The 27,906-nt window shown below is 38.5% G+C and overlaps 1 protein-coding gene across 1 annotated transcript in view; it reads left to right on the top strand.

Moving 5' to 3' along the window:
* Window positions 1–27,906, top strand: part of thsd7aa (thrombospondin, type I, domain containing 7Aa) — a 102,319-nt gene that overhangs the window by 39,035 nt on the left and 35,378 nt on the right. Inside the window, exons 3-8 of the mRNA XM_026942292.3 lie at window positions 3,161–3,409; window positions 7,993–8,174; window positions 13,564–13,719; window positions 16,749–16,952; window positions 21,561–21,755; window positions 25,054–25,306. Of these exons, the coding sequence (XP_026798093.3) occupies window positions 3,161–3,409; window positions 7,993–8,174; window positions 13,564–13,719; window positions 16,749–16,952; window positions 21,561–21,755; window positions 25,054–25,306 (1,239 nt within the window). The remainder of the gene's footprint in view (window positions 1–3,160; window positions 3,410–7,992; window positions 8,175–13,563; window positions 13,720–16,748; window positions 16,953–21,560; window positions 21,756–25,053; window positions 25,307–27,906) is intronic.

The raw sequence follows: 27,906 nt of genomic DNA on the forward strand, positions 1-27,906 counted from the left end.
TTCAAGGCAAACCAGCTGTGGACTCATTTTATATCTCTTAGATTATGCCTGTCTAAAATGGTTCAACAAATCTTGCAAATACTGTATGTGCACATCACACCAGCTAACTTAGCGCTGTTGTTATTCTTGATTCTGATTGGTCAAAAGGTGTTAATTTTCTTTAACAGCATCTCTGACAGTAGTCTGGTTGCAAGGAAAATCACGAGTTTATGTTAATGGCATTAAGGAATTTTGTTCTAATACCATTTCTAGAGTAATAAGTTATTTTTTCTGAAGTACACCATACATGTGTACTTTTTTATTTATCATTTATGGAAGGAGTCTCCCGTGTCAGTGCTTTGAAACAGTCAGAGGAAAGGCTGTTCCTTAAGTTTTTTTTCAACATGGGAAAGCCTTCAGGACAGACAAAATGACAAAATGCAATTTTTTATTCTTATTAATGTCAAAGAGAGAAAAATAGAGGCAGTTTATAGCTGTTATGATGTAAGTGATAACAGGAACTAACTTGTTTTGCAGGTGTTCTACAACATTAAATTTAACTATAACTGGATAAAAACTATAATTCCTGAATAAACTGATCATTCAATCATTGGCAAATTGCTGTGGTGTAAGAGGAAGACAACACTACAGGATGTGCTGTTATTGGAAAATAATCAGCTTTTGGGTGGTTACAGTAATTCTCTACATGATGGTATGAAAGATTAAGTAGTTATTTATTATAATTTTATTACTATTATTATATAATACAGAATTCTGTAATAATAATATAATGTTATGATTTATTTATCATACAGTAGTTATTTACTCTTTGATTACTCTTAGAAAAAAGGTTTATTTAAGTTTTTTTAAGGGTTCATTGGACAATTAGGGCTTCCTAGCTTACCAAAATGGTTCTACCTGGAACCCCTTTCTGATGTCCAGACACTGTAGGGTTCTACATAAAACCTTTAAGGGCTCCCCCAGCGGAACAACTTATTAGACTTTTAAGTGTCCAATAATTTCTTGTACAGTGTATTAATAAAAATGTTCTTAATTCATGTTTAAGTTTTATCAGTTCTGTATTTTTTCTGGCTGGTTTTTAAGTAGCACAAAACGGTTCATGGAAAGTTGTAAAGTAGGTTTTAGTTCCTTCTGGCTACTAATATTGATTAATGGGTTGTTTTTCTTCTCTGATCTGAAATATTTTGCATGTTCCTTTCTCTTTTTATTTCTTCATTCTTCCTCCATAGTAAGAATATGGTCAGATTGATTTATTTATCACTGAATACATTTCTTGCACCTTATTTTCTTTTAGAGTTGTGAAAACGTATACATCTCTACTGCAAAATATTTTGATTACTGTACTTGCTTGAAAAATTCCATTTTGAAATTAAGCTAAAAACATTAATTCAAGGAAACACATTTTATCTTCAGAAAAAAACCTCAAACGCTGTGAAAGGTTATTCTTAATGTCTTGACTGTTATGAATAATGATTCACATCATTGTAAGTAGTGTTGCCTCACAGCTCCAGGGTCCTCACTTTGATCCTGAGCTTGGTTTATTGTCTCTCCAGGTTCTCTGGTTTCCTCCCACCTCCTAATATAGGCCTGGAGGTGGATTGGCTACTCTACATTGTCTCTAGTTGTGAAAGTGTTTGTAGATTGTGCCCTGTGATGAACTGGTGTCCAATCCAGGGTGTAAGCCACTTCATGCCCAGCGATTCCAGGATAGGCTCCTGGAAAAACCCTGATCAGGAATGACCGACTTGACTGAATGAAAATGAATGAGTAATATTCATGATCAGTAATGCTTTATGAGTAAAGATCCTCATAGTCTAACTGAAATTCATCTGCTCTTCCATTTATCTTATTGTGATTAGAAACTTGCGTGTATCTGCAATAGTATGTTGTCTAACTTTGGTGGAACTGTTGTATGAGTCAAATAAGAGAGAGAAAAAGAAAAAGAGAGAGTGTACAAGTAAAAGTAAACTGTAAATGCGTGGGGCTTTGAAAATTTCAAATCAACAAACCCCAAAATTTGAACCGGATAATTAAAACACAGCGGGAAGTGAAATTCTGCCGCCCATGATTCTCTTAGGGCCTGCTGAGAGGAACACAGTTTTAATCATTCTGTGGAAAATTAGGTTTGATATCTGTTAATTAAAATTCATGAAAGTCATAGGCTGATGCATATCTAACTTCCCTTACAAAAAGAAAACCTGAGCAAGAAAAAAATCCTGTCACGAATTTGGGTCGGAGTATAAGCAGCATTATGATTTTGTGTGTCTGAAACCTCTGTGAACTATCATCATAGGTTTGATAAGGATCAGTGATTATATAACATATAGTAGAGAGACTCAGGTGTGTAAACGCAGTTTTTGTTTCATTGGGGCAAATCCAGTAATCGTAATTGTAATCTGTAGCATAGATCAAAGCACAGGCTGGGTCATGAGAGGAATATCCATAATCATAAATGGTAGAATATATTAGGGTCAAGAGATCAGACACAGAACATGGAAATATAAACCGGAAAACAAGGCTCAATAATGCACAAAACAATTGACTTCACATAAAGAAGAAGGAACAGGGTAGAAATAAACAAACTAATTAAAGACTAAACTGAGAACAGGTGCATACATTAGGTAACAGACCTATGAGACCACAGGGGTGGAGACAAGAAAAAAAAAAAAAAACAAAGGCACATGACATTGTAAACAAAAAGTACACAGGGGGAACAAAGCTATACTGTATACAGCAGTTTTACAGAGATTTGCCTCACCTAGTTAGCAGTCTATGAGCCAACTTTGGGCTTCTTGTGAAAGTTAAAGCTTTGGAGCCTGATCTGTCTGAGCAGAGAGTACAGAAGAGGAGATAAGAGACCTGGACAGACTAAAGGACTAAAGTGCAGCTGCATCACTTTTCTTAGTAACAAAAAAGTAACTCAAATTTTCATTACAAAATAAATCTTGGATGCCAATGAAGATCACATGATCACATGTTTATACTGCTAATAATACAATTGATAATAAGATATATTGGATATTTTAAAGTCAACTGTACAATTATAGTGTTATTCAATCAGAAGAGCTCATGTGTCAAAGAGGTATAGCCTGCTAAGTAGAGAACACAGCTGGAAAATTTCATCAAGTGGTAACCGCTGTGTTCTTCTCTTCTTCTGCAGTCTGTGTGATCAGGAAACCCTTCCAGGCACATACCAGGCTTGTGTCATCACCAAAGACTGTGAAGTGACCGAGTGGTCTGAATGGTCATCCTGCTCAAAAGAATGCTATGACCTGAACGGGCCTAAGGGTCAGCGCACACGCACTCGCCACGTTCAGCAGTTCAACGTGGGTGGAGGAGCCGAGTGTCCCACTCTGGAAGAGTCTGAGCCATGTTCTCCTCAGGGGGATGGAGTTCCACCATGTGTGGCGTAAGTAATGCAGGCTTTCTCATTTCTTCAGCATAAAAGCACCTGCCATGTATCTGTATGTGGGTTTCTTTAGCTAGCCGATACTCCTCAGCAATTTTAAGCATTTCTTTTGAAATTGACATTGATTTAAGTCAACTATTGCAGTTACACCATAAACACATTGTCCTCCCAGTAGGATTATTGATGTAATGGCATGCTGAGGTGTGTGTTTGGTGCTGTAGTAACAGCTAACAGCAGTTTGGCCTGGTGTTAACAGTGGGGAGAGAAATAATAAGCCTCTCTTCATGCCTGTCATCTGTTTGGGGGGATTTTTTTGCAGATTGTGTGTGAGGAAAAACACAGACGGGGGAGCTGATGGAAGGGTTTGGGAGGGGAGGCAGGACCGGCGTGCTGGCATGCTGCCAATATGGAAGGGGGAGGTGATGAATGGGGAGTGTCAGAGAGGACAGGCGATGTGGTGTCTAATCTGATCTCCACCACAGATGGGCCAGTCCATGCTCTATCACTCACTGTCTCTCTGGGAGAGAAGTGTGTGTCACTCAGAATTAGCCCCAGCTGGTCCGAACTCCGAATGAGTTGTGCCATGTAGGCATGAGGACTGTCCTCCTGTAACCCCGTGGTGATTTTAATACTGTTTCTCACACTTATCCAGCTCTGCAGAGAATTGCTCACTTTCAATACTGTCACTGAGCGCAGCATGATTCAAAGCTTACATCTCACCTAATGACCATAGTGGGATATTTCATTTAGGACTGCACAAGTAGCCTGTCGCATTTGTCTTGGGTTCAGTGGTATTGCCAGAAAGCAACTGATGGACAAGCCCTAAAAAATGTGAATAGACAATCATGTTTAAGTATAGGCCTACCAGTATTATTAGCCTTCCAAACAATCTCCGTACCATTAACCAGTCAACACACATGCCAACAATGTGAGCAAAACATCTACAACATGTAGAACTGACTGCAATTACTCTGTATGCAAAATAGCTTAGTTCCCATTAGCCAAAAAGCAAAAAGAAAGGAAAGCATGTGTGTATTGGGGTGGACAAAATCACTAGCCTGGATGCTTAGGACAAGCAGTTTAAATTTGTAGTCAGGTAATATGGCGGTCAGCAACTTCTTTCCACCTGGCATCTAAAAAACAATGCTCTGTTGACTTACGCAAAGCAGCCAATGGTAACGGTCAACACGATGCTACCACCATTATGCTTCACTGTGGGGATGGTCTACTCTGTGTGATGAACAGTGTTGGTTTTCTGCCAAACATAGTGCCAAAAACTTCCACTTTGGTCTCATCAGATGTTTGCCTGGTCTCCAAATTGTGTCTGGGGTAAAGTTGTCCTGTGAAAAGCTTCTCCAATCTGGATTACTCCAGCTCCTTTAGATTTACCCTTCACCAGTCACAGACTGTTGTTGGATGACCTTCTTTATGCAGAGTCATGATTGTGCCATATTCATTCCATTTTTTAAAATGGAAAGCTACTCTACTAGATGTTTGGGATATTTTTTTAAGTCCACACTCTGATTGAACTCCTGGATCCCCCTCCCACCCCTGCCATGTCAATATTATGCACTATGATATAAAATCCCAATTAAGTCTATTTTAGTTACAAGTTGTAACAGTACAAATTGTGGCAAAGTTCAAGGAGGTGCATGCTTCCAGTGCAAGGCAATGTATGTAGTTTTCATTTGTTCCATTAGTCAAGGCACAGTTGGAAATTACTTTTATTTTTTCATGTAACAAGAAGCTAAAGTTGAGAGATACACTATATGGACAAATGTTTGTCGGCACCTGTCCATCACATCCACATGTGTTTTTTGAACATCCCTTTCCAGATTTACCCCCTTTATTGTTATAATAACCTCCACTCTTCTGGTAAGGCTTTCCACTAGATTTTGGAGCCCATTCAACCAGAAGAGCATTAGAGAGGTCAGGCAGTGATGACAGGTTAGGAGACCTGGGGTGTAGTTGTTGTTCCGGTTCATCCCAAAGGTGTTCTGTGGGGTTGAGGTCAAAGCTCTGTGCAGGACCCCAAAGTTGTTCCACTCCAACCTAGGAAAACCCTGTCTTCATGGGCCTGGCTTTGTGCACAGGGGCACTGACATGCTGGAACAGGTTTGGGCTTCTTAGTTCCAGTGGAAGGAAACTGTAATGCTACAGCATACAAAGATATCCTTTACAAATACAAAGGCAACAGTTTGTGGAAAACCACATATGGGTGTGATGGTCAGGTGTCCAAATACTTTTGGCCATGTAGCGTATTAGACCATTTTTGACTTTAGGAGCTAAACAAAGGTGGACCAGGACAGACCAAAAATAGACCAATAACATCTTTGTATGGGCCAATTAAAGACAGACTGGCCCAGTAATGGATGCGAGGTATGAGTAATAATCTTATAAATAAGATAAACAGAGAAGGACAGACTCAATACACAAAACCTAATAACAGAAAGGGTATAATACACAACCTAATGACTAACAGCTGAACATAGTCAGTAGAAAGCAACCAATCAGGAAACACGCAAATAAGGAAGGTGGAAACAAGGAAGGGAAGGAGATGAACTATGGTGGTATAATCTTTAGTTCTGATGAAAGGTCAAAGATACCAGGCTGACATGACCAAAATCTTCTCAGTACACAAAATTTACACAGCTGAGAGAATCATGAAATTAACTGAATTTTTAAAACCAATAAAGTTTAATAATGATAGTTTCAGAGTTTGCTGTTCAATAAGCTATTAGCTAGCACTACAACAAGGTGTTGTCACTGAAGTATTTATTTTAATATAAATAAATATCAAGCTCAATAAAATAAGGTATTAAATATTGCATGTTGGCAAACTGTTACACCAAGGAAGACAACTTCAGACGTGGTGGTGAACATGGTGCTGTCTTTTCTCATCTATCTTTTTGTTCCGGAGCTTTATGGCTGGAATGTCAGAAGGGATCACTCCATATAATGTAATTACAGCACTGTCATTCTCTCTTACACACTTCCACCATGGCCTCTTCTGGTCATGTGTACTGAACATTGTTACAAAAAGGTCAGCAGTTTATATGATGGTCTTGGAATGGCAACTGAATTCACCTCCGCTAATGACTGACCATGGTCTCTTTATTAACAGATATTGCACCAATAGTCAAGATGAGAACTATAAATCTGCCGTATACTGTAACCTAGATGCTAATGAATTGATTGAATCTGGTATAGTTTGTACTGCATGTATTGTATTTAATCTGTCCAGTAATCTAACAGCGTTTCTGGCACCTTAGGCGATTCTCCACAGAAGTTTACAAATGGTTTTCATGAAAAATACATGCAGCCCATCCAACCATAAAGTATCAGAGAGTGCACAATAAAATTTCCCTATTAAATGAGCAGAGCAGCTCTCTGATTCTGTCTCTGTGGAAGATATAGCTCTAATTTGTTTGTGCTGGAGTCATGCTGAGTCAATGTGATAAATCAAAAGGTCTTAGCCCCACTGACTGGCTAAGCCCAGAACTGGTCTAATCACGGTATCATTAGAGAATTTACCCTTATATCTATATTTTATATAAGAGAAATGCAATGCATGGTAGTAAGAAAGTTACAACTTTCTACACTTCATTAATTTTACAACACACAGGAGTAATTATTGCAGTATTAAACCTCATGTTCTGCTCACTAGCAACGACTTTCCCACTGATCCAGGTTATCAACTTTTTATTTTATAGCAGTACATTTTTAAAATCTATTTTTAAATGACTTGCAAAAAAATCATGTGAAATTTACACATGACAATTTTACATACTTTACACGCTTCATTTATTTTACAAATAAATTTTTATAACATATTCATTTATTTACATGTGATTATTTTACACATGATTTATTTATTTTACGTCATTTTTATTAAATATGATTTGTTTATTTATGGGATTATTTTACAATTTTTTTTAAATTTACATCATTTTTATTAAATATGATTAATTTATTTTCACATTTTTTTACACATAATTTTCCACATGATTCATGTGTTTTATATATGATTTTTATTATGAATTATTAATTTATTTTCACCTCATTTTTTACACATGATCCATTAAATGTATTTTAATTTTTCACTTAATTTATTTATGATTCACATGATTTTTTTTTTCTTATGATTCATTTATTTTACACATGATTTATTTATATTCACAGGTGATTTTTTCACGTTACACTTTTGCATGTAGAACATGTGGTTTTATTTATCACAGATTATACATGATGCAATTTCGGGGCATAACATGACACAAGTTTTTCACATTAATCACATAATCATGTGTAAGAAACATAATCATTTGTGATTTTTCTGTAAGGGAAAATTCTGACCCATCACCCCGTATAGCGCTGACTGTGAATTACCATTAGAGGATTGTCAGGGTCTCAGGAACATCATATTAGAAAGTATTTTTTTCTCCCCTGTCTCAATAATCAAAATTATTGACACACCTAAATAATATGTAATCTTTCACATTTACATGAAGTTTGAAATATCACAATTTCCTATTTTTTTTTAATTTCATTTTAATCTAGTCTGCTTCCTCTATTGCTCCCTGCAGATATACCTGGAAGACTACAGAATGGAGTGAATGTAGGGTGGATGTACTCCTCAGCCAACAGGACCGTAGAAGGGGAAATCAGACAGGATTATGTGGAGGAGGGATCCAGAGCAGGGAAGTGTACTGCGTTCAAGTTTCCTCTGACTCACCATCCAATCTCAGCTCCCTCAAGAGCAAAGAAGGTAATGTTCAGGCTTACCTGCTTGCCTAAAACAAGCTGAACGGCTCTATATGGAATTAAACGTATCTTAGATATAATAACATGCCCAACATGATTAAGGGTACTCTCTTATGTTAGTCTTTGTGTGTGTGTGTGTGTGTGTGTGTGTACGGATCATAGCTGGATGTTGAATGCTTGCTGCCTGGTTATCTGTCTCTATCTTGATCTGTATCTGTATATAGATACAGATCAAGATAGAGACAATCTCTTGAGACATCCTAAGACATGCTGTTTGAAATGAGATCAGATCAGACTCCAATTTAAGTCATAAAGCGAGTTCTAGATAACATCTGATTCTGGGTAGATGTTAAGAAAGTGTTTGAAGTTCTTAAATGCATATTACAGCACTTACTTCAACATTACTTAAGGCATTTACTACAATACTGTTTTAATATTGTAATAGTGTGGAGTTGTATGCAGTTGAAACAAGACAGGCCCTTTGTGGACCAAAACCTTGTTATGGTGATGGGGCATGTGTACTTCAGCAAACCTCTATGTCTATATCGCTGGGTCCTTAATGGTCCCAGTAGGGCCACCCTTGGTGAACAGATCTGAAGGGAGAGGTCTGACAAAGAGTGGTCCCAAAGGCCCTCATGAAAGGTACAATAAAGAATAAGTGTACCCTGCCTGGATTAGTGTTAGGACCCAACCCCTGGAGCCAGGCCTGGGGGTGGTATCTGCAGGCTAGTGCGTAGTAACCAGGCTACTCGAGCAATCCGGCAAGTTACAAGGATGCCCTCTGGATGATGTCCAGTAGAGTGGTATCAGAGAAGTCTCACCTGATGGAGATCCAGGAACTAGATCCCATTGGAGAGATTATATTTTGCTTGAGAATGTCTGAGAATCTCCCGAGAGGAGCTGGAATCTGTGGTCGGGGTTGTAGAGAAGTCTGTTATGACCATTTCAGCTTGATGAATGAATGAATGAATGTAAAAAGAAAAGGCCTTAACCAGCATAACACTAGTCTGTGATGAGAATATACACAAAGACATAAGAAGAATTAATCATATACACTCAAACATCTATCCAGAAAAGCAAACACATAGCCGAGAGGAAACTGACATGAATTTCAGTATACTTCAGAATATCAGGGAATATATCAAACATTGGCAAGAAACAAACTTGGAGTCACTGACTTTGTATTGAATTTGAATGACTAAGAAAATGGTGGAGCAACAGCACATGGATGGTGCAAGACTTGGGTTGTATAGTGGCCTTGATTGTCTGAGAATGAGCTTCAGTTGTTAGTATTCTGGTGAGCTGGATTGCTGGGCATGTGCTGAGTGCAGGGCTGTTGGTGTGCTGGGACATGCTGGGATACAAAATCTGGCAGTGAACCTTGGGCTCAAGTATCAGATGAAAAAGTTTAATTAAAATTAAATAAAATAACAGGTGCAGCAGAGGAGAGTGGTATTCATCCCACCTGTATTTCAGCTCCATGTAGTCATTTTTTAAAATGCCCTCTTTTACCTAATACACAATAAAACCACATTTCATACAAGACAATCAAAAACTGTCTCATGGGAGGTTAAGGTGTTGAAAAAAACCTACCCACATTCATTAGTGTGATGTGACATGTCTGGAAAGATGTTGGTAACCCCATGCTGGGCACTAAAGCTGGTATCGTGCCCGTACTCTTCCACACGTTGACAGAGGAAGTCCCCTGCCATCTGCTCTACGTGTTGAACTGGTGACCTCATGCAGAACTTCCAATAGCCACATCTGCTCCCAAACAGACAGTCGAAGTGAATCCAGAGAGGATAAAAGACATCAATTTAAATGGACAAAATGGTCTGGTTACACCTCTTTAGTCCGTGAGACCACACACTGCTATTGTTGAAAGGCTGTCATTTTCTTGGTCCTAAAGGCATGATGATGTGACAATCTTGGCTTTCTGATGCAATGGGACAGTGACAGACAGTAAAAAAAAATGTGTGTGAGAGAGAGGGGATATTCTACTAGTAAAAAGATAGTGGATTCAGACTATTGCATGTTTAAGTTCTTTCTCTGTCACACATTCACACTCAGACAGATAGAAAGTCGTGTTGCTCACTGGTTCCACCAAATATGAAGCTTACTGTACATATTTTTCCTTTACCGCAAATGTGGCTGATCAGCCTGTTTAGATTTGTACTGGTGCTACACTGCTAAAGCTAACCATCGAGGAAAGCTAATAGGTGCCAAATTAGTGTTGTGTAAACATTGTATGTTGTGTTAACTGTAAAAAATGAACAAAAGTATGACCTATAGATAAACACAGGAGTAGCATCTACTGTATCTTGAAGAATTGAATTTGGTAAAATTTCACAAACTTTGGACACCAAACGTTTCACATTTCTTGCCTAAATTGATTGAGTAAATTGACTACCTCAGGGAAGGTTACACTCTTAGAAAAGAAGTAAAAGAAGAAAACAAGGTACACTCCTAGAGAAGAAGTTTTTTGCTTGCCATTTAAAGGTGCGATGTAGAGCCCTACAACAAATTCTCCTATGAGAAAGGTTCCTGAGCAGAACAATGTTAGGAAGCTAAGAAGCTTTAACAGTGTAGAACCACTGAAAGGAAATTTTGTCTAAGGGTGTTTTCACACTTGGCTCGTTTGGAGCGTTTATTTCAGAACCTGTTGTGTTTTCGCCCTTGGTTTGGTTCGTTTAGACATATACTGTATGAACACAGAAATCTTGCTAGGATCTGCACCAATATAATTGGTCCGAGACCACCTGAACAAGATGGTCTCGGCCCGATTGCAAACGAACTCTATCTATGGCATCTTTGGGATTGGACCTGGTAATCTCCCACAAATCATTTTTCCGTACTCCACTCGAGAGCCAACGATGTTTCATGTTAATCAGAATCTTTTAATATATACTTTAACATTGAAACTCTGTCTCTTGTGTACCTTAGCAGTCCTGTATACTGCATTCCAATTATCTTATACCTTACCCTTGCTGTCTACATTCTGCTTTTATGTGCTGTCTCTAGACTAGGTCATAACCCTGAGAATGAAAATTTAATTTTGACCAAATTATTGCTTTAAGCCCCCTGGGAATTTTTAGGTTAACAGGAAGGCATTGGTACAACTGACAATGTGACTGGTATATTGAATTATTCAGAGATCTTAATATTAATATGAGACAGTTACATAAAACAGCACTGCATTAAAACAAGCATGGTATGTTTTGTGCAAATTTAATCTGCTCACTTGCCCTTGGGGAACGGCAGCTAAATCCACCACCAGTCTTTAGCATACACAGTGCGCTCGGTAAAATGGGTTGTTGTGGTTCCCATATGTGTCATTACCATAGAAATACGAGAGCTTTGTTTGGAACCCAAATCCTGCTTCAATCATTTGGATATTGTGGCTGGCTTCCTGAGCCCTGGTTATGAATGCCAAAAACTGTGCTTCCACATTTTACATTTCAAAAGCAGCTTGCGGCATTTTTCCGTGCCAATGAAAGCAGAATCCCCATCCAGCTTCCTGCTCTGCTTGCGTCTCATCAAGCTCTGCTTGATTTCCTCTCCCTCAGTAGGGGGGCTGCCATTTCTCATCTATTAACGCACACCATTCACTAGGAACCAGGGTGTAGAAGGGGGTACTAATTTTGAGCAACGGTGCTCCTGATGTTCATTCCTTCCACCCTGGCTATGTTTTCATCCTGTTTATAATCGAAGTGGCTCCCTGTCAAGGGTTCAGCGTGATGGCTTTGTTACAGCTCTGCCATGCAGATCTTTTTTGTGCCTAGGTGGAGTTATTGATGATGCAGAGCAAAGGGAGCTGGTGGCTGGCGCATGGGCAAAGGTACCGATGGCATATCGGCGCCCTAATTAGACTGGGGAACTCTTGAGTGAGCAAAGTGTGAACCATCTGGCCTCTGTGTGAATGATGTGCCACCTGAACAAGGTCAGACTGCAAGGAGAGTGTCATTAATCAGACTGGGTTAATGGGGAGGTGAGGAGGGACACTTTTGGAAAGAGATACGACCAGAGACAAGCTTTTGTCCATTGGAATGACATACAGCTGTGAGCACCTAAACAGAATGAGGTTATGCTAAATAAAATGACGTCATTTGTTTTGAAGAGCTTCTTTGTCTCAAAATCAAGCTAATAATGCTCTGCACACTCTCAAGGGTACTACATATCTTTGTTTTGCCCTTCCAGCTCAATTCAGCAAGTTAAATTGCAATGGCATTTCAACAAGGAAAAGGCTACATGCTCAGTGACCTGCTTGAACACGGATATAGAAATTATCACTGTGTCACTATTCGTCACTACTGTTTGTAAATTTTAAAATGATACGATAAGGATATGTCGCACATACTAAGCACCCCACAGTATAAACGCAATGACACACACACACACACACACACACACACACACACACACACATAATCATTTTAAGAAACAGCTCCATCAAATCACACACCTTTTGACCACACACAGCAATTTGCATGTGAATGAAGTGTAGATCTGTCACAGGGCAATCCATCAGTGCTTTGACCTTGGTGAAAGTCACCTACTGATTTCTGTACATGTACGTGCACACACACACACACACACACACACACACAAAGAATATTTGGAGTGTACACATACAGAATAATGAGAAATCATTTATAGTTACAGTATGCAGTGTTTAAACATGTTCCAAATCTAGAATAATCATACAATTTCAAAGATAGCGTCAAAATGTGATTATTAACATTACCATGTAATGATATAAATGCAACTAAAAACATATACCAACAAGAACATTCATTCATTCAGCCTTCATTCATTCTTCATCTTCTTCAAGTAACCTCTTTATTCTGGTCAGGGTCACAATGGATCTGCAGCCAATCATGGGAACACTGGGTGCAAAGAGGGACTCGAGTTCAGGATCGACTCATAGGAACAAGAAAATATACAATGCTAACTATTATCTCTGTGTGTTTTCAAATGACATGAGTGTGTGATTTGTTGCAAAATTGTTTGCAAATATGAGACCACCTTGGTTGGTTGTGAAAAAGGGGAATGGTTGCAGACAAAAAAAAAAAAGTCTCTCAACTATGTATATTATATTTTTCATATGTTTTATGCCTTTAATTTGAATAGATCATGAAGTAGTGAGAGTCATTTTTATTGTAACAAAACTTTCAGAATTTAAGCATGAGCTTTTAATGTGTTCGGGCTTGCTTTATTTCTTAGTTGTTGCAAATCCATAATAGCATTTATTTCAGTCTCTTACATGCAGAGCCTTCATTATTATGCCTCCTAGCAAGTATTAAATTAATGCACAAATCTCTAACTGACAAAATGAGTAGTTAGTAATTTGCTCTATAATCACATTTTTATATGTGTGTTGTGTTTCTTCACAGCGTCCCGGCCCGTGAACAGTGATCTGTGTTTGGGAATCCCACCCAACACCACTCAGGTGTGTCACATCCCATGTCCAGTGGAGTGTGAGGTTTCTTCGTGGAGTGCCTGGGGACCCTGTACCTTTGAAAACTGTCAGGATCAGAGCTCCAAGAAAGGTGAATATTATACTTACAACATGATTCACTCTTTACAGCAACATTCTGTACCACAAACTCTGCTGTCAAAGCTGAAGTTCTTTGTTACTCTTTCTAACTACTAAGAACCATTAAACCACAATGAGGCATGCTGTTATAGGATACCATTACATTGTAAGAGCTATAAATAGGCATTTTCTTACCGGCCTCTCTTTTTTTCATGAAGTTGAAAAAAAAAACACACACAGTTTGACTTGTTACAGAGAAACAGGAAAGTGCAAACTCCATTGTCCTGAAACTTACTTACTGACAAAGCAATGACACTGGAGACTCCTTCCAAAAATTTTAAACATTTCCTTACAGAAAACTTCATGTCAAACCATGATTGGATGTTGTTTTGTTTGTTAACAACACATTTATTAATCCATTTATTATTAACCTCAGATTATTCTGGAGTGTCCCTGTGAATTAGCCGTTACTATAGAAACAATAATGAAGTAGAACGAGCACAGTACAGCCTGCGCTATTGTCAGAGCTGCTGTTATAGAAAATTAATCAACACCATCTGACCAATCAGACTGGACAATTCAACAGCACTATGCTATAATTAAAAACCAATACAATATTCCATAGAGTTGATAAATATTATACAAGAATCTATTATTTAAAGCTAGTACAAGACAACATTTTGAAATGGTTTCAGAAATCCTTGAATAAAATTGAAAAATGTCATTGTTTTCCAGGTTGCTTAATTTGTTTTTGAAATTGTTTCCATTCAATTCAAACACACACACATACACACACACACACACACACACACACACATTGACAACAATCTGTAGAATATCAGCTATAAAAATGAACATTCTCTCTATTTATATTTGCTATAGACATTTAATTTGAAATGTGTGCTCTAAATTATTAAATCTATTACACGTTGTTGAAAAATTGATAAATATCTGTTGATAATCAGCTGAGAGGTTGGTTCAGGACAGTCTGTAGATGTATGATGAAATTCACCTCGTTCTTAGTAGCAGAGGCAGGGGTTTGTTCCTTACTGTCTCAGCATTTAACACCTTGTGTGTGATAAAACCCTCCACCTCTGAACTCAGAGTGCATCATCTCTCCATCTCTCCATCCATGCCCTGTGAGCTTATCTACTGCTGCTAGAAAGGATAATGCATTTCCACAAAAGCTTATGAGCTCCTTTAGTGGGGAAGGAGACAGAGGGAAAAAAATAAAGGACTGACATCAAAAGAAGTGCTAGACAGATGGTTGAATGGCTCCAAACAGAAACAGTAAATGGGGTTTCCTCTTTTGTAAATCCTTTATGGAGGACAGAGCCTGATAATTGGAAAAGTGAAGAAAGCAATTTGCATCTTTTTGTTGGCTCTGACAGAGAGGCTGGTGACCTGTGTGCAATATTTAATGTATATTTACTCTTCCCTAATGAAGCGACTCGAACTGATAGAACGAAAGGAAGTTCTCTTCTCATGGATCTTAATGATAAATTCTCTCATCGTTCATGTAGCTTGTTCTGCTTCTTCAACACCCACTCTGTGTTCTGTGTAGAACATACGGCTGCCAGCATGCTCCAGTGCTCAGGGCTGAGTTCATTATGCAGGAAGCTGTGGGCTAAAGTAGACACGTGGGGTACTTTGTCTTTTTTATGTTTCACGCACATGTTGGCAGACTGTGGTCTTACCTCAGTAAACACACATAAGCTTTTGGATCAGCCGCCTGAGCATTTAATGTTTTTCTTGATGCCAGAGATGATCTTGAATCGTCCATCAAATATACCTAAATGGATACTTCATGGTTTATGATAGATTTGATGTTGGGAACCATGTGACCCGGTGAGATTTTTGCAGGATCTTGACCCTCAGTGCTCATTAAATCCTGGTGAATATTAGTGTATACGGATTCTCAAAGAATCCCTGATCCTTTACTTGGAATCAGAGTGATGTCTTACACCCACACACATACACACAAACACCATCATGCTGTTTAGATCTGATTAGCAGCGTGTGGCACGGTTTCCTCCAATATTCCTTTTTCCCCCCAGCATAGTGAGCTTGTGTGGCTAAAAAAGGCAGATGGAGAGAACCGAATTGAATTACCATTATTTATCGCCAAGGGATCAGTTGCTTATCTGCAAGAGTGGAAAGGATGTAACCCCAAATTTGCATGCATTACTGTACAAAGGATGCACAGGAAATTGCAGAACTATGCAAAGACTTGGAAAGAAATGAAAAATAAATAAATAAATAAATAAATAAATAAATGATAGACAAGTGCAACTGGATGTCGCCTTTGCAGAAATAATCAGGGAGAGACACTGTGACCGTTTCAGCCCTGCAGGCCCCCTATGACCCCCTGTGGATCCTCTTATCAAGCTGAAACAGTAGTAAGAATTAAATTAGGAGCCTGCAGAGATGGGGGGCTGGGGGACCATGTAGGTGACCTTGGACCATCTCTTGGTACTTAAAGCTCTAATTCAAAGCCTATTTTTTATGATGGAACGCTAAATGTACTAGTCCCTTTGGACGGAAGCTTGAATAATGAGTAGGGATTTTTCCTGGAATTTCCACAATCTTCTCTGCCGATACTTTATGATTACAATAAAGTGTCATGAGCAGTAGTAGTCACTCTTGTGTGGCACGACAGAAAAGCATTTGCTCTATCATCAGCAGATTGTGAGTTTTGGATCCTGACAATGCCATTGCCATCCATCCGTCCATGCTCTATGGGAGGAAGGGATGGCATATGTTCTCTCCTGTTTCAATCATAGAGAGGGAAAATGGGGGGAAAAAGAGTGTGTACTATGCTTTGTGTGAATGAATGGGCATGGCTTCTTCTTTCTTTTTTTTTTAAATGTGGTTAAGTATACTTTTGATCCTTTCCTGCAGCTGTATGTAGCTTTGAGTTCTCTCCTCTCTTCTCTCCTCTCCTTATAGCAGAAGTTTTGAACTTCAATCACTCACTCTAAATATGGCCTTGTGTCCTTAATTACTAATTCTTCTGCATGTGCCTGTGTTTATGGCTTTTAGGTTTCAAACTGAGAAAGAGGAAGGTGTTAAACGAGCCCACAGGTGGGACGGGAAGCTGCCCTCACTTGACAGAGGCCATACCCTGTGAGGAGCCCAGCTGCTACGACTGGCTGCTGCTGAAGCTGGAGGAATGCATTCCTGACAATGACAAAGAGTGTGGACCTGGAACACAGGACCCCCAAGTGCAGTGTGTCAACAGCGATGGTAAGTCTTTTAGAGTTGAACATGAGAGTTGTGAAGGACAAAATATTTAATGGAGAACGATGTTCCAGGCATTTTGGATATAGCTAGTGAAAATCCTTCATGGTTTGCTTATGCTCTAGCTGGCAAACTATTGTGACGAACCCAAATCGTTCAGCTCAAAGTGCTCTTGAACTCTCTCCGCAGGGTCCCTGTTCTGGTCTGCTGCCTATTTTTGTAATTGCTGTCTTTATATGGGCTGGTAGTAGTCTTCTGTTGTTTAATTGGCCAAAGAGGGGATTCAGAGAAGTGAGGAGAATGATTGATGGCTTTTATCACCATAAACCCAGTGTTATTACAGGCTGCTTTCTGTTCTAAACGAGCTGTTGGCTAGCATTTGGTCATTATCAGGCTGAATGAGTACAAAATTGAATGAACTATACAACCAACGTGTGAAATAAAAGGAACACATGCTTTACCAAAATGTACAATAAAAATAATAATAGAGAACAGATTCATACATAATGAAAGCTTTAATTCATAACCCTTCCTGTCAGCATGTTAGCCATGTTGATAGAGATCAACCTGTACTGGTGACGAAATGCTTGCAGTCATTCAAGGACAAAGAGAGGCTCATACAAAGAATTGCCACATAAAACAAAGATGTCACTTCTAACCTTTGCACACATACCTACAATAAACATTCATGCTTCAACATATACATGTACAAAGAATGGATACTGGGATCCTAAACAGCAGTGGATACCGGGATCATTCTTCTAAAGGTTGTTAACAATAAATTTCTACATTAATTCAAAAAACTATTTCTACCTACACAACACGAAGCATGAAAATATGGCTTGTCCAATAGGTCACAAAATACATTCCCAGTGCTCAGCAGACATGACTTTAAGTGCATCTCTGGGAAGTCAGACACCCAGACGTTGCTCTAATGCATATTTAATGCGATTTCAAAGGATGGATGCTTTGGTAGACTTGATGAGGGACCAGTGGGAGGGATGGAGGAACTTTACTGCAGTTTAATTGCAATTCTAATTTGTCCAATCTAATTAATTTTGTATAACAGCAGAAGAGAGCAAAGCTGATTGAATATTTCAACAATCAACACATTTGATTCAGGACAGCCATGGGCAGGAGGATATAAGTGTGTTGCAAAAAATTAATTTATTGTGATATATCAGAATGAATGAACCTTAGATTAGGGTGAATATGAGGAAAAATATGATTATCACACTGGGAGAATACAAATGCAAGCTCTGTGAAGCCTTTGTCTGTGTCATTTTATGGTAAAAAAAAAAGCCTTATTGAGTTAGAGGTGCATTAATGAGTGAATTATAAGCAAGCACGTTGTAAATGTACTTTGCATTTACACATTTCACTCTGTGTGTAAGTGAATTTTGCTGGGTGGACATGGCAATTACCAGGAAATTGGACTTCGGCATCCTCACGGCTAATGAGCACCCGGGGGAGGGAGAGAAAGAGAAAGACACAGATGTGTGTGTCTCCTGCAGTGTAGTGCATCTCATAATTACTGTCCCCATTTTGCACCACCAGAAAGTGTTCTACTTCCTGTTAAGGGTGCTTTCATATTTGGTGATTTTTTTTTCGACCACCAGCTTATGTTTTAAACTTATGGGATGTGGCCATAAAGCGAGCAGAATGTGGTTGCTTTTAAAATGCATTTTGTTTTTTTGGTAACAGCAGAGCTTCCAAAGTTGAAAGTGCTAATGAAAAATCTGTCTTGTTAATGAATGCATATTACAAGATTTACGAATCTTCTAATAAAAAATATTTAATTGCCAACATTCTAACATAGGAATATAATTAAAAATAACAACATTTCAATTTTTGGGATGTTCACCAGTTTTATTTTAAATATGGCTGCATACATTTTTTTGCTTTTTTTAGCTTTGCTTCCAAATCTACAGTGAAGACAAACAACCTGCTCACCGCAAACTAGACTAGCTAGTAAGGCGACAATAGCTAGGTCTGGTAAGAGTGTTGTTATGCTTACTGTGTGTGTTAGGGGTGAAAAAAATCAGATGATTTGTATCGAAGCATAGATTTAAAATGTAATTATTGGTTATTATTTATCATGAATCAATTACCAATTGTAATTTATATTTATTTATAAATTGATTATTGCCAAAAAAGGGCAGACAACTGGTGTGTATTTCATATTTTAAACTGATGTGTAAAAAGGCTAGCAAGGTGATTTGCCCATAACTCTGATAGTTACAATAGTCCTTCTCTACATCATCATCATCATCATCTGTGAATTAGAGGTAGACCTACTCCATATTCTGAACAAAGTTGGCCACATGGCGACCAGAGGATATTAATTTGTATTGTATTGTAACAAATTCAGTGGCATCACCAAATATCCAGTTGTTGCCTTCTGAATTGAAATCGTATTATAACTTTGCAGATTCAGCAATATCATCAAATATTGAATTGTTGCCTTAAGAATTGTATTGTATCATGCAATAGGCTGAGGTTTACACTCCTACTGCATGTTGCTTGAGCTGTTTTTTCTTTATACCAGCATATTAGACTAGTGCTTTTTCTGTGTAAAAAATAATAATAGATTCTTCCATATCCAGATATACTGAACATATAATATAATGTATATTGCACAATATCACACATTAAATACAGTAAGTAAGTGAAGAATGATGTAATCTATGAGGGATACAAATTGTCAAAAATCTTTTTAGATTTTCATAAAAAAAAACACACATGCAATGCAATGCAGCTACACAACAGAGTTGCTCTGAGTTACAGCAGAGACTCTGCTTGGTTACGATCTATGAGATGACAAACACGATGGAACTGAGGGCGATATTAGCATGAAAGTTGAAGCTTTGGAAACGAATTTGTTTGAGCAGAGTGTAAAGATGAGAGAGTTGGACAGATTAAAGGACTAAAACACTGCTGCATTGCTGTCTTTTGTTAGAGATAAATTACCACTGGCATCACTATCATCAGGCAGTTGAATGACATTGTGGGTAATGTATGCAATCATTAATATGAAAATAGACTAATTTCTATTGTCTATTGAAAGTAGTATCAACCAAAAATGTAATTTAAACCACAAAATAAATCTTTTGCCTCTATCCCTATTGAATATAAAAATTGATATGAAAGTCACACAGGGTGGATTTTTCCTTGTGCTTTTTTCTTTCCACTGTTCTTGCTCCCCACCCCATGAACCTGCTGTATTTTTATTGACTTGTTTAAGTCCTGGTACTCTGCTTCAGTGAGAAATAATATGATTTGCTCAAGGTCACCTCTGTCTTTGTCTTTGCTGAGGATGAGGTGGTAGGCGTGGTGTTCTGTCCTCTGTCTTGAATCAGACTTAAAAATGAAATTAAAGCTCTCTCCACCTTAAATTAAGCTCGAATCTAGACAACACAGATTCTATTCTGAATACGCATACTGAAGTGTGTGTGTCTGCTCACACAAAAAAAAAACCTGCCCTTAAGAAAATCATCAATGTCAAACAGAAGGTGTAATGATTTTTTTCCTGACATGGAAAGATTCCACATGGACATGTATCTGTATATGAGATGTGACGAGAGCTAACTGTCTCCCATGCTCCTCTTTCCTCTATCCCCTCATTCCTTTCTTGCCTCCTGGGCTTTTTATCGATCCCTGTTCCCTGCTGCTGATGAGAATGGATCTGTTATGTCCCACAGGGTCCTGGTGTGTCATCTGACTCACTGGCTTTTCTGCCACTTTGGGCTTTTTTAGTGATCCAGGGTGAAGAAAAGCAGGGTGGAGTGTCACAAATCGATAGAGGGGCCATTGTAGAGCCACAGTGGGGGTAGTTCCCAAAATAAGCTCTGTGATGACCTCTAACTGTTACATATTTGAGCTGATTTCACCACCGATCATATTATTTTATAACAAGCTGCACCAGTTGACCTGAAGTCAACTGGTGCAGCTTGTTATAAACCTGTAAAAGAAAATAAAAACATTAGATCAAGATGAAAATTTTATTAGCCAATGAAATGGGCATCACAGGCCTTTCTCCCTGTTTGATCACTATATAAGTCTGAAGTTCAGCTATGTTAAGAGCTAATTCAGTGTAGGTCAAAGGCAAGGTGGGTGCTTAAGTTGCCTTCAAAAGCTTTATTCATTCATGTTTTCACACAGCTTGGGATCGTGAGCTCTCCAGCGTGAACATCTTCCTCATCCAACTGGCAGCAGTCCAACATGAGGAATTAGATAATGTAAAATTCATGTATGCATGAACTTCAGCTGAACCTAAACCATGTACTTTTGGACTTTTCCACTGCTCAAGGCTACACGATAATGAAATATACGCATGAGGGATGTTGGATTCTGTGTGTGTGTGTCTGTGGATGTGTCTGTGGACAGTAGATTTCATTAATATGCAGATTTTATGTAAGAACGTACCCTTTGCATATGAGCTATCCTTGTGAAAGAATGTATCTTTCTGCATAGAGAGATAATTCAATAAGAAGAAACATACATCTTTATACTGTGTAATATTAATGTCACATTTTAACACTCTATCAGATATTCCTTGGTGTGAATATGCTTTTCTTTAGTTCCATAATCATGGCCTTGTGGTTGTTTGCTCAGGTGAATTTGTGGACAGGCAAATGTGTCGCGATGCCATCCTACCCATGCCTGCGCTATGTGATGTGCCATGTCCGAAGGATTGTGTGCTCAGCCCCTGGACATCATGGTCACTCTGCTCACACACCTGCTCTGGAAAAAACACAGAGGGCAAGCAGACGAGATCACGCTCCATATTGGCCTACAACTCAGGAGACGGTGGGTGTCACCTTGAGTCATTCTGCTCTTTGTTTATTTTCTTTCTCGCTGTTTAACCTTTATCTTGTGTTTGGGTGTTGGGCCACCACAAGCCACCAAAATAGCTTCAGTGCTCATTGGCAGAAATTCTATAAGTCTATCGAACTGTACCAGAGTGATGAACACTGTTCTTATAAAAGATATTGCCTCAACTGGTGTTTTGATGATGGAGGTGGAAAGCCCTGTTTAACATGTCACTCCAAAATCTCCAATAGGTGTTCATTTGGGTTGAGATCTGGCAAATATGAAGGTCACAGCATATGATTTATATCATTTTCATCCTCATCAGTGAGCCCTTGTACCCTGTGGATGGGGGCGAGGACATCCTGGAAGAGACCACGCCTATCAGGAGAGAAATATTCCCTATTGATTTGCAGTGACCCTTCCCTCTAAGGGGACAAGTGGACACAAACCATGTCAAGAAAATGCCTGCTACAGCATAACAGATCATTTGGCACCCTTCTGTATATTACAGAGATTATGTTCTAGTCACATTGTGTGGAGGATGGAGAATTCCAAATAAAATAATATCTATCAGTACATACCTAAATAAATAAATAAATAAATAAATGATTTATTTAATAACTTTTAGTTTATTTAAAATAACATTTATGTATGTATGTATGTATGTATTTATGTATGTAATGATTTACTGGTGGACATGTTTATGGATTTTTTTTCTTGGTTTTGATTCAGTTCAAGCTCTTTTTCTGTTAAAAAAGAAAGAGAGAGAGATGGATAGATAGATAGATAGATAGATAGATAGATGTATTTTATCATCCAGAAACCATTTGTGATGCAAACGTTTGCATTGATTTATTATTATTATTATTATCAGCATTATTATAATTTTAGTATCATCAACACCTTGTATTCTAGAAACCTGCGTATGTTATTTTTCTTCACTGACATAGATTTATAACCATACACATGTCTAAATAGACATGTGTAGATGTCTGAAAATCTTGCAGCGCTACCATCCCCCACTTTGCTTGGTTAGCAGTATATCATTCTAGCAGCCATACAAAAACCCCAGCCAGCTGAGGTAATGAGTATCCTGGAGTGTTAAGCGATTCAAGCCTCATGTGGCCCAGACTGGGGCAACGAGTGATTCGTAATGGAGTGACGGTGAAGTGAGTGCCTCTGGGTGAAACCCTGTCCCTCTGAGCTGCCACTCACTGTCCAGGATTCCATTTCCATAAATATGCTATTCGAGCGAGTAGGGCTCACACTGGTGTCTGGGAGCAAATCAACCTAGCTTCATTTCATATCACAGCTAATGGCTGTGCAAGTGTCTCCACTAGACTGTCTCTGGCAGACCAGAACATGTCACAGACAGGAGGAGCATATTTAATACAAGCATGAAGGGGAGCTCCTTTATGAATTATGGATTTAGCGTGGATGTGTGGTTACACCTGCATCGTGAGGTGTTTTCTAAAAATTGTGTTGCATGCTGTATTGTGTGCTTGATTACTCTTCAAACGATTTGGCACACGGCATGTAAAATAGACGACAAGTGTCTGACAACCCAGTTGTGAACTGACTGCAGTGTGAAATTGTGAAGTTGAGCCATCTGGCTCTTTGAGGCAGGATGAAGAGCTGTGTGTTAGCATGAAGCTTATGACAATGTCCCTGTAGCTCAACAGCAAAAGAGTAGAAAGCGGCACCTTTTTTTTTTTTTTTTTTTTTGGAATGAATGGAATGAAGCATACGGTTGAGTAATTATTCAGAGCTATAAAGTACACACTTTTGTTATGACATAAAGGATTAGCATTCAACCAAATAAGCAGGTGAGTAAATAATGGAGAGCATTGCTAATCCTTAAGTGAGAGTGTAATTTTTTAAAGCTCTGAGCTGCTTCAAAGGTAGTGATTCGTAGCTGTAAAGAAGAGCTTTCCTTTCACTCTGTGGTCATGATGCGTAGGATTCCTAACATGTCTTGACAGGAGATTTTAACACACCTCATGAGTGATGTGATAATGGTCGATAACCTCTTTATAAACAACCTGCAAAAGGACATTATCCTGCACTACGAAGATAAGTCAATTATTCAGTATTTCCAGTAGCTCCTGAAGAACAAGTACCTCTTAACGTGCAGTTCATCCATTCTTTTCCCCACTCCACCATTGATTGTGTTGCGGTCAGTGCTTACTGCAGGGCTAATGGCTGACCTATCAGTGGGGGTGCTTTGACTGGGAGACTAATAACCACCAATAGCAGTCAGGGGTCACCCGTGGTCCATCTGGGTCCTTCCTGGAGTCCATTTTCTCTCTGTATCTTGCTCTGGCGAACTTATTTTCTCAATTGTCAGCCCAATCACACATAAAATCCATCAAGGGAAAAGACACAAGTGCTAATCCTGCCTGGCGTCATAACCGCTGAAAAATGTTCACTGGGCTGAAGCTAAGAGAATTTAAAAAGGCTTTATATTTCAGATTTGAGTCATTAGATCCACGCGCTAGGATTTTACACTCTTATTGTCTTGAAGAAAACTGGATAAAGAAAAAAGTAGCAGATAATTCTGGTATGACACTTACCATAAGTTAATGCCCTGAGCAAAATTGTAGGGTTGTTTTTCTGCTAAGACTCAGTGAAATAATCAGCTTGGTGCTATTTTAACCCAGTTGGGTCTGAGCTCATTAAAAGTGCCTTTCAATAAAGCTCACGGTTAAAAAGATCTGGTGGCATCATTGCAGCAGAATATGAGTCATCAGTCACATTATCTCGTATGAAGGAACATGCTTTGTATTCTGCTATGACAGCGGCACAGATATTATAATCCTACTATTCCTAATCATTGGTGTAAATTGTGAATTTAGTTTTTAAATTGGGTATCAGGATGATAATTAAAGTACCCATTAAAATCCATACACTACCTATGGCATTTGTGCCTTTACACATTACACAGTCTATGGTAGGGTCCAAAAGTGGCTAAAAATTGTTTATATCTAATTAAAAAAAAATCTCATATTATTATAAGTAACTGCTTGTCAAGTATTCAAGCCACTGTCAAGTCATGCATCCCGTTCACACATCATTTGCACATCATTAAAAAAGTATATGCTGACACATACATGATGATCCTAATAGCGTTAATTGTCATAGCCTCTTAATGACTACCATCTGCTATTGTTTTAATTAAGATCTGAAATGTGCTATTCCTGTTATTTCTTTTGCCCTATTACTAGATAAAAAGTATTAATAAATATACAAAGCTATTTAAATTGTAATGCACTTGCACTCTTGATGTGTTTGTTAGGTGGGGTTCAGTGCCCTAACAGCAGCGCTCTGCAGGAGGTGCGCAGCTGTAATGAGCACCCCTGCACCGTGTACCACTGGCAGACGGGTACCTGGGGCCAGTGCATAGAGGATACATCTGTTCCTGCTGCCAACGGCTCACTCACCCGCAGTGGAGCTGGAACCACTGGCACTGAAGCTTCCTGCTCTGTGGGCATGCAGACCCGCAAGGTCATCTGTGTACGCGTCAACGTGGGCCAAGTGCCTCCCAAGAAGTAAGAGCAAGTTCTGATGTGCTGATTTTTTTCTGTTCTTTTCTTGATTTTTGGATTATTAGACAACTTTAACAGATATTTAATAGAGATTCGTTGGCTTCATTTAAAACAAAAATGTGCTATTAATAACTTGGTTAATATAAAGTGTTCTTTACTATCCTTGATATGGCTGCTGTGCAAATATTGCATAGTAGTAGCTAATTCTAATAGATTTTAATCATCAAAAATGTACTGTAATTGTTAGGGCCGTAGTCCTGACCGCCACTGTATTTATGAGGGTCTAGGCCAAGTCAAGGATGAGTTCAAATGAAAGTGAGGCTGAGTCTAAGCTATTATTTCAACTGGTTTGCTTCATTCGTATTGTGCATTGTGCCGATGACTAAGCTCTGTTTTCTAGAAGAAGTAATTTCTTCTAATCAAAGAAAAAAACAATACAAACAATAATTTTACAAACTCTCGGTTGAGACAAAGATGATATTTAGCGAGATCAATGCCCAATACAATTCCAAGTACAAATGCCAATGTCCAAGATCAGACTCAAGTCATATAGTCCTAGTAATTGGTCTCTCTAAACAGTGCAGACTCTAATGATTTGTTTTGGTGCTGTCCTCCAGAACATAGGATCAAAAGATGTGTCAATATTTCTCTACTTCTCCAAGATGGGAAAGTTCTCCATTTTCAGTCAGCAGGTTCTTAAGTTGCTTTTCTGGGTGGAGCATTCAGATTATTAAAGTTACTTACATGCTCCCAGGGTTGCCAGATTTTTTGTGTAGGGGTGCCTTTATTTTTAACTGCAATACGATGTAAGAAAAAGAGTCATTTAAAAATAAAATAAAAAGAAAGACAATAATAAATAAAAACATGACAAACCTTTAAATAAACATCTAACAGTAACTGAATACAGTATATTGCAAATATATTGAGGCTGCATAATTACTCGTAGTTGTTATTATCACATTAATTTCATTAATTGAACATAACAGTATGGCTTCCACCCACACTGGAACCTAGAAGTAGCCTCAGTGGCAGCGATTGCTTAGAAAAAAAAGTGCAGGCAATTTAATATGACCACAGATATAGATGCTAGCTCAGCAGTTTAGTTTAGAGATACGCTGTATAATAGAATGTCAGAGGTAGATTTAAACATGTCTAGCAGTATTCTCTCTGGGCATTCATTTATCTGACTATTTCCTAAAAAGAACAACTGAGGGCATAGGGAAGAAATCTGTTAGACAGGTTTTTGTATAATACAAAGAAAAATTGACTGTGGAAAAACTTACAAGATCAGTTGAATGAACAGACAGAAGCAAGATTAGAGTGTAGGTAACTTATATCTGAGACAGATGGCAATAGTGTGTATAGTACCACACAGTAGAAGTAGGAGATATACAGGAGAGGAGCTGGACCATTTAATACCCATGAGCATACTTTCAAGTGCCTATGTTACCATTGACCAAATGTGGACCAGACATGTACTGTTTTACTAAAGGATGAGATAAGACAATATTTGGTCAGCAATTCCCCTTCTAGGTCAGGTCATCCAGGATTAGAATTTGAAAGAGACTATAAACAAAAGGCACAGTGAGCAAACGTTTCTTATCCTGAAAGAATATTGTATCTTAAACAGAGCTCCTAGAGGTGACATAAGAAGTAAATAAACAGAGACCTAATTTGCTTGGTGTGAGAACTTTGCTGATTGTATTACTCTGACCAATTCAGCACCAAATTTCTGTCTATCCTAAAAATCTTCTACACATTCCTGAGTGGTGCAACAGAAAAATGTTCACCATATCGCCAGGAGATTGCGAGTTCGAATCCAGGCAATGCAACAGCCATCGATAGCTGTGAGCTAAATCTGAGCAAAACTGGCAATGCGCTCTGGGTGGGAGGAGTATTATAGTTGCTCACCTGTTGATCACAGCTACACCAGCCAATCACGGGCGTCTATAAGCTTATATATGCTGAAGAGGGTAGACGGCACTTTCCTCCAAGTGTGATACACTGAACCTGTGATGCAGTATGAGCAGCAGTTAATCTTTCATGTACTCTGAACAGATGTGACTTTCATCGTACAGATATGCAAAGATGAAATTGATGACTGAGGAAAATTACAGTGTACATACATACAGTGTATGCTCTTTTTATGATCAGATTTATCATAATGTACCTAAATGTACCTAACTTTGATGAACCAGGGCCACCAGGTTAGTCTATATATCTATCAGATATTTTATGTAATGCTCCATTTTAAGCACCTGGGTCTGTTCGCCACCCTTGAGCTGTCTGCTGTAAGGAAGAAAAAAAAACCTATTTATTTATTCAGCTTAACAGCAGGATGATCGGCGTCACCAGCTGTGAAACAGGGAGCTGCCACACTTACCTCATGCTGGCTATGGAAATGAGCTCCACTTTCTTTTTCATGTTATTCTCGTCCTAGGCTTTACCTACAAGACACACACACACACACACACACATATATATATATATATATATATATATATATATATATATATATATATATATATATATATATGCACACACACGTTTCTTTTGGACAATACCTAATTCTAGGTATCCTTCAGAGCCCACAGTGGTGGTCT

Source organism: Pangasianodon hypophthalmus, chromosome 29, assembly GCF_027358585.1.
Source record: "Pangasianodon hypophthalmus isolate fPanHyp1 chromosome 29, fPanHyp1.pri, whole genome shotgun sequence".
NCBI classification, from domain to species: domain Eukaryota; kingdom Metazoa; phylum Chordata; class Actinopteri; order Siluriformes; family Pangasiidae; genus Pangasianodon; species Pangasianodon hypophthalmus.